The 8347-nt window shown below is 38.9% G+C and overlaps 1 protein-coding gene across 2 annotated transcripts in view; it reads left to right on the forward strand.

Annotated features, from left to right (window-relative positions):
- The window catches only part of Ercc8 (ERCC excision repair 8, CSA ubiquitin ligase complex subunit), a 36205-nt gene that overhangs the window by 8389 nt on the left and 19469 nt on the right, over positions 1-8347 (forward strand). Inside the window, exons 3-5 of one of the 2 annotated variants that reach the window (XM_005356772.2) lie at positions 1291-1392; positions 5848-5971; positions 7329-7410. In XM_005356772.2, coding sequence (XP_005356829.1) covers positions 1291-1392; positions 5848-5971; positions 7329-7410 — 308 coding nt within the window. The remainder of the gene's footprint in view (positions 1-1290; positions 1393-5847; positions 5972-7328; positions 7411-8347) is intronic. The other variant, XM_013349795.2, reaches the window with a different exon arrangement.

Here is an 8347-nt window from a genome sequence, read left to right on the forward strand (position 1 = left end):
GAGGAGAGGAGAGGAGAGGAGAGGAGAGGAGAGAGAAAGGAAGCAAACAGTCTAGTAGCAGTAGCTAGTAAACAAGCCAGTAGCAGTCGGGGTCCTGGGTAAAGTTAAAAACCAAGAATGTTTTACAAGTTAATGTTGTAAGTTAGTTGAATTGATATAAAGAATTTTCTGTTGTTGAGCATGTACTTACATGTTACTTTTACTATTTAGAAATCATTTTTCAAAGCTTTTCTAGTCAAATAATTGACAGTCTCTACCAATGTAATAAACTAGTTTGAAGAACAGCACTCAATCAAGTAAGATTGAGTAGTCGGGTCCGTGGTGCTCACGACTTTAATCTCAGCCACCATCCTGGTCTACAGAGCGAGTTCCAAGACAACCAGGGCTGCACAGAGAACCTCCCCCCCCCCCAAAAAAAAAGTAAGACTGAATGCATGGTCCTTAGATCTCTCTTCTCTCTCCCATCTCCCTTCCGTACGTACGTCACCAACATATTTCTTCCTTCGGTCACTAGACTGAGTACAGTTCGCAAACTTCCCACACCTTGCTGACTACTTTCTCTTCTGCCTTCAGGTACCAGTTTTAATACGATATAACCAAGGATGCTATCCTTGAAGCTTCAAGCTAAAATGAAAGGAGTGTCCATTGCCACGGTGATTCCAATTAGTACATAGAGTTTGTGAGGCAGTTACAAGGTCGTTCCTGCTAGACTGGCCTTCCAGGTGGTCGGTGTGCCTGTCATTCCCAGTTATTAGCACAGTGCCTTATGCTCTGTAGGCACTCAGGACAAACGAAGTGAATGATTATGATTATGAAGGAAAGGAAGCCTGCTTCCATTTACTGCCACGTCAGCTTTGTTATTTAGGGGAGAACTCCCCCAACACACACTCCATTGTTGCTATTCTTATAAATGTTGAAAGGTTGAGATAGGTGATATAACTTGCCCAGGAACAGGTAGCCACTGTTTTCATTTCGTACAGATTTAAGAAGACATGTAAAATAATACTGTAATGTTTTACTTTCTTAAGTAAGTGTCTTTTCCATCTTATTTCTACCATCTTTTCTTTTTGGCAGTTGTTGGGGTAAACTTAAAATGATCAGAGATTGAGGTTTTCTGTATCTGTTCTTTGGTAAATATTAAGAAATTTTAGTTTATTAAAGTCTGTTAGAATTAAATGTACTTATTACCTTAATACTTTGGGGTGTATATAGGCCAATGTTTGCAGATATGAAATCACCATCAATAGGTGGACTTCTTAGAGTGATTAATGTGACTTTTTCCATTGTCAGCATGTTATCGGGTGGTTCAGATGGTGTGATTGTACTCTATGACCTTGAGAACGCCAGCAGACAACCCTATTACACGTGTAAAGCAGTGTGTTCCGTTGGCAGGTGTGTATTTGAAAGTGTAACTCATGAGTATGTAAACAGTTCAGTATTGTTTGCATCAAATGCAAAACATGAAAATAGCAGTCATATGCACGACAGAAGCAGCTTTTTCAATTGACTGAGAATTCCCTTGATGCTTTTTTAAAAAAACAATTAAAGTTTGATAGATTTTTTTTTGTCATGTGATTTCCCCCAAACAGTTTTTGTATCAGCTCTCAAATAAAATTCTAAAAAGACTTTTGTGTCTTTTTTGTTCTGCACCTACAGAGCATACCTCAGTGGCTATGGTTTTAATACCACTTAGTATAAGGTTCAGTTATGAATGTTTCGCTAATTATAAATACAAACTAAATTTTCAACTCATGCTGAAGGAGAATAGATTAAAAACATGATGTAATAAATGTATAGGCAGTCCTCTCAACACACACACATGCATGCACACATGTGTGCCCTTCTTTCTTGTCTGTTACTCACTCAAAAGGTTCAGCTTGAACCGGGTGGCGGTGGTGCATGCCTTCCTTTAATCCCAGCACTAAAGAGGCATATGCAGGCGGATTTCCACCCTGGTCTACAGAGTGAGTTCCAGGACAACTCCAAGGCTACATAAAGAAACTATCTCAAAAAACAAGACAAAACACAACAAATAAAAATGCTCAACTTAAAATAGCCCTGTTTGTCCTGACTTCCTTAGCTGTTTGGTAGTTCCTTTGTGACAGTCATTTAAAGCTCTTTTGCCGTTTCTCTGATCTGTTAAGTCAACTTTGCCTTAGAGACTAGCTGCCAAGGGGTGTTCTCACAAGAAGCTCACAGATCTAAGCAGCCACCCTTTTGTAGATATTCCCAAAGCATGGAAAGGCCCTGAGGTCATGGTCCCGAAGATTTATAATTGTGTGTCTACAGTGTTGATTCATTTTAGAAACACAATTATTGAAAATCTTTCTGAGACTCAGCTTGTTTTGTTTTAGAGGTAATTTTATTTGCTCCCTCATTCTTACCAGGTTTCTGTGAATATTATTGTTAAAGCATCTTGAAAGCTGTTTAGAAAAACAAAACTATTGTGTAAATGGAAAGGAATGTAGCTAAAGAAAAAGTCCAGGGTCAGCTGGGTGGCTCAGTGAGTTCTGTCCCTGACCCCTCACAGTAGACGAGAAGTGGCCTTTGACTCCAGGTCCATTTAGCAAACAACAGTAGTAGGCAAGTTGCTGCAGAGCCTGTGAACTCCCCAGCACGGCTTTTGGCCACATTTACAATACCAGCACTGTTCGTGTTCAGGCACCTACTGGCCTCTCCTTGGGGTCCTGACAGCTGCAGCCACTCAGGACACCTCCTGTGCACATTCGCTACATTTCCTTTTAAAAGGTGGATCTTGCCCACCTCCCTTGTCTTGTTTGACTCTCTCTCTCTCTCCTGCTACTTTATCTCCAGAGACTAGTCTCCATCCCCTCTTTGTCCCCTACTCTTCCCTTTTCTCTGTTCCTTTTTCTGTCCCTTTTCTCTCCTCTTCCAGTAACCCCCCATGTGAGCCCTGTTGTATGGCATGACTGTCCCTCCTCACTGTTTTTTACACTTTAACAAGGACTAAGTTCTTTCTGTGGAGCAGACCTCAAATCCAGTCTTGACACTGTTCACTACCGTGCCTGGCAGGTTGGGATTGTAGCGTGCAGGGTCCATTTCTGGGCGGAACCACTGAGGAGACTTCTCCCCCAGTGGCCTGCATAACACCTCCCCACCATAAAAGCTAGCCTGCTGGGAGGGGGGTTGTGGGTCAGTGCCAGCTTAATTTCTCCATGGCCTACAACCAAGGTGTATGGTGTCTTTAGCATTCTTGTCTTACCATCTAGTTAATGTTGGGCAACCAAGATCAGTAACAATAGTACACAGTATGGGACCTGCTCTTTAAGAGGACTGAGCCATTTACACACTTTCCCTCAGCCTTAGGGAAGAAAAAAAACTAAATTCTCAAGTGCTGGCTTCAGAGATCTATCTGCTTCTGCCTCCTGAGTACTGGGATTAAAGTTGTATACCACCACACCTGGCTTTAATTTAATAATTTTAAAATCTAATGTTACCTGAGATTGAAATTTGACAATTAAGTTTATTAAATAATGAAATAGATATATTAAATACATCTGATATATATGTGTATATATGCTAGATAGTGTTACTCTGAAGAACTATGATTTGATGAGGTTTTTGGTGTGTAATATAAATAAATGTTAATGTGTCTGTATTTTATTTTATTATGACTTTTATTCCTGAGTTCAAACTCTAAAATGGCTATTTACAGTATCATTTTAAAATATAATTTTAGAAAATTTATTGTAGTATTACTATTTAGTAAATACTGTACTAAATAATTATTAAAAAATACTATAAATACTATACTAAATAACTGTTATTTAGTATAGTATTGTGGCTTAGACTACGTTGTAATATTTATTTTCAATATACTTAATTTATTTGTTCTTGGACATTAAAAAGATTCTATTACCAATATTCTTACTAAATGTGCATGGGAATAATGTCATATATAAGAGAATGATACAATATCATATCCTGTTTTAAAATTTAAATTTAAAATATAAATGAGCTTTTGTTTGTATTTCTACAATAAGAACTGGTTTTATTTAAAACAACTCACCAGAAAGTCTATATTGAAATCAAGATTCTTAGAGGGTATCAAAGTTGATTCTGTTTATTTTAAATAGAAACTTACTGAAATGATGATTGTATATCATGAAATTGTGGAGAAAATTAGAGAATCAAATTTACCAAATGGAAGGAAGGAAGGAAGGAAGGAAGGAAGGAAGGAAGGAAGGAAGGAAGGAAGGAAGGAAGGAAGGAGAAAGAAAGGTTAAAGCAAGGAACACAGCCAAGGTCACACTACAAAAATAATTCCGTTAACTTTGGTACATGTGACCAGTGTAGGCCAACTCTACAGCCCTGACTAATAGCTAACTCTCCTGGGGATTTCCATTCAGACCTGGACAATGATAGTTCCTAACAGATCAATAAAGCTAAGCACGCAGCTTTGGTGCCAAGGAAGAGGAAAAGACAATGCCTAGAGTCCCTCGATTTCTATAGCAGAAAGTAGGTACTTACTTGCTTGCAACAAGGCAGAGGTTCCTTGTAACTAGGAGGAGTTTGAATCCTTAGCAGAAAAGAAAGGCACCTGAGTACTGCTGCCCACACATTTGACTGTCCAATGTCTGTATGTGCCTCCCCCATAGCCTTTAAAAACACTGTTCTGGCATAACCTAATGATGTATCTACAATATCAGAATTATGCAAATTGTGGGCTCAAGTATATAGTTAACCCATATAAAATGATGGAGAAAGCAGAAAAGTTAGTGGCTACTTATACATACATGCACACATACAGAAACATGGGTGGTCATACAGACCATATGTTATATACATCTGTCTCGAGGCCAGAGCAGGCCTTTAGGACCTTGCTTCTATTTAGCACTACAGACATTCACTCTTAGAAATTAGAGCCCACAATGGTCCTGTTTGCATGGGGTTACATAATGTTCTATACACTTGTTTGTTTTATTCTTGGAAATTTCTCCCATGTACAAACATAACGAGTATAATAACCTATTTACTTATCACCCAACCTTCACAACTGTCAATCATAAGCTATTTGTTTCATATCTACTACATATTCAAACAGTTTCAGGATTATTTTTAAGTAAATCCCAGATAACATTATTGCATCAATAACTACTTGTTTGTGTCACTGAAATGAAGACCTTTTTTGTAAATATAACTCTAGTACCACTATCTCACATATACAGTAATCCCTGGAATCAAACATCTGGTATTCAGATTGCCTTCATTATCTCAAAGTATCACAGTGTCAGTTTGTTTAAGATTGAGTAAGATGGCATACTTACTGTTCTGATGACTGGCTCAGAGAACACAACATGTCTTTTAAGCAGGACAGCCTTTCACAAGATGATACTTGTAATTTCATGATAGGTTACATGAAACTAGTAGGTCCCATTGACACCCACCAATTGCATTCTTTTGTGCCAGAGTAAGTTTCTTGGTAAACAGCAGTGTGTGGGTTCCCATGGCAGTGTGTGAAGCATTCCCCAGTTCTAATAATGATACTTGAGAAAAGAAAAGCAGAAAGATATATTTTTCCAGTAAGGAAAACCCCTGCCACCTGCAAGGTGAAAGAAGTTTGCTATAGTTGTCCAACACCCCCACCCCCCAACTGTATACAGTACAGGAATGAGTGATACCTGATGAGCCTTAGGAGAGGGCAGGCCCCCAACATCTCACTGCGGAAACTTAATCTGAAGATGCCTTCTTAACAGCTAGAACAGGGATGTGTGATGTGAGTGTAGTGATCCGTATCTCCTTACCCATGCCTGCTACTTTTTCATAATACTACATTTGAAACCCACCCAAGTCAGCAGTCTCTAAATTTCGATTGCTGTTTTGTAGAAGCCATCCTGATGTTCACAAATACAGCGTAGAGACTGTTCAGTGGTACCCTCATGACACAGGCATGTTCACTTCCAGCTCATTCGATAAAACTCTGAAAGTGTGGGATACAAATACATTGCAGGTAAGTACATTAAAACCTTTCCAAAATGCTATGTAGGATAATGGAAAATTGAATCCTCAACCATATTGGTGTGGTTTCTTGGTAAGACATTCTGTGTGTCAGATATGAAAGTAGTATAGTTAAGGAGAACTAGTGTTTGGGCTTATACCCTGGTTAACTAACTTCTGTTGGTTAACACTATGACAGTGAGCAAATGCCAGAGCACCTGCATCGTTCCTTTGTCTGTAAATGAGGGCCAAGATGCCACCTTCTAGAATGGTTTTGAGGGTTAAATGAGCCAACATACATAAAATACCTAGCACAAGGCCTAACATGTAACCAGCATACAAAACCTTAACAAATATTTTTATTATTTGAAAACTTCAAGCTAAGTAATAGAATTAGACTTTTCTCTTCTTTATCTAAAAACTTGCAGGAAAAGAAAGTTTTCATAATATAGCTTAGTAAAAATAGATAATAGAGATCAGAATTATATAATTAATGAAATTTAATTTATAGTACTACTTATCCTCAGCATTATATCTACCTGCCTGTAATACCTCTTTATAGAAATGTGACATAATTTTAGAGTTGGCATTTCCCAGGCTAAATAGTAAGTTCTGCGTTATCTTAAAAAAAAGAAAAAAGAAAAAAACCTAAACTAAATAGATTAAATGCATGTCATGAACGTCCCGTTTTGACCACAGTGGAGTACCTTGTAGCTGAACCAATCCTCCATTGACAAAACCCAGCAAAGTTCTGTTTAAAGGTTTTGAAAACCTGCTAAGAAATCTAGATTCTGATAGGCTGGTTCTTGGAGAAAACAGACAACTAGTTTGTTGAGATGGTGCATTATAGGCTGGCAGACGTTACTAAAGCAATGAATGCAACTAGGAAAAAGTGGGCAGGAAAGAATGCTAGGGACTCTGGGGCTTGTTCAAAAGTTCTAGAGTAGTTGGTGAAGAAAGCCAGAAGGATAGATGTTGTGGTTACCGATAACTGAAATTTATCCTTCCAAAGGATTGTGGAAACTGAGGCCATATGGTGCTGAGAGGCAGATTCCTAGCTAGCTAGAACTTGGATGGAGGCGCTAGCCTGCTGGAGAGGGGTGTTGAGTCCATAGAGACGCTAGCCTGCTGGAGACGGGTGGTGAGTCCATAGAGATGCTAGCCTGCTGGAGACGGGTGGTGAGTCCATAGAGATGCTAGCCTGCTCGAGAGGGGCGGTGAACCTCTAGAGGCTTGTCTTTCCTTAATTTCTGGGATTTGTTATGTTTTAGTTGATAAATTGCTAACAGTCAATTAAAAATATGTTTAAAATGTGGGAAAGAGAATTTGTTAATTGATTTTGCACATTTTTAACGTCTCTTGTTTAACAGGCTGCAGATGTGTTTAACTTTGAGGAAACGGTTTATAGCCATCACATGTCTCCAGCAGCCACCAAGCACTGTCTGGTAGCAGGTGCGTACACCATCCTTCTGCCCTTTGCATGTGGGAAACTGTCCCCTTTTAGGGTTATGTTTGACAGAAAAACTTTAAGCCAGGGAAAGATTCTTTTAAACATTATAAACTGGTGTAAGTCCAGCAATGCTATTATCTAGGATTCAGACTGTGAGAGTATTGATTCTCTATCTCCCTTTTTCTTTGTTTCTTTCAGTTTGTATGTGTTCCCTGAGTTCTTTTAAGTCACTAAACTTTAAGATATTTTATGTGAACAAAATACGACAGTTTGAACTGGTGAGGTGCTCAGTGGGTAGGGCTGTCGCTGCCACACCTGATACCTAGCATTTGAGCCTTGAAACCCACATGGTAGGATAGAGCTGACTACAGCAGGCTATGCTCCATCCTCGGCACACACACACAAAGTAAATGTAATGTTTTTAATTTATAAATTTTCAAGTTCAACACAATGAAAGGAAAACTTATTTCTCTCTAACATTGATTGAAAGCAGATACGCATCTATATAATTCCTGTAACAACAACAAATATTAGCATATAAGGAAGAAAAAATATTAACCTACTATCAGGTATCTGGTCCCCAGGACTCAGTTATTCCTGAGAACTGCATGCGTCTCCTCATAGCTGGACACCAATCAGCTGCTTCATCTATAGGAGAGAGACACTTAACAGATTTGCAAGATCCATTCATCTGAGTCAGACTTGCTATGAAGCTGTGTCTAGCAACTGGAGGGGTTATAAGCTATAGCATTAGCTTGAGAAAACTGAGCTGTTGAAATTGAATGATTTCCTGTGATAAAGTGGCAAAGAGCTATAAACACACTTAAAGTGCTGCTAGAGATTTCCTGTGATATTTTACTGTGGTTACCTCTCGGTCGTCTGTGAAATAGCCCAGCAGCCTGTGCAGATCTGTAGCTGTGGCGATGAGAATAGACTGTG

The sequence above is a fragment of the Microtus ochrogaster genome, chromosome 19 (genome assembly GCF_000317375.1).
Source record: "Microtus ochrogaster isolate Prairie Vole_2 chromosome 19, MicOch1.0, whole genome shotgun sequence".
Classification (NCBI taxonomy): domain Eukaryota; kingdom Metazoa; phylum Chordata; class Mammalia; order Rodentia; family Cricetidae; genus Microtus; species Microtus ochrogaster.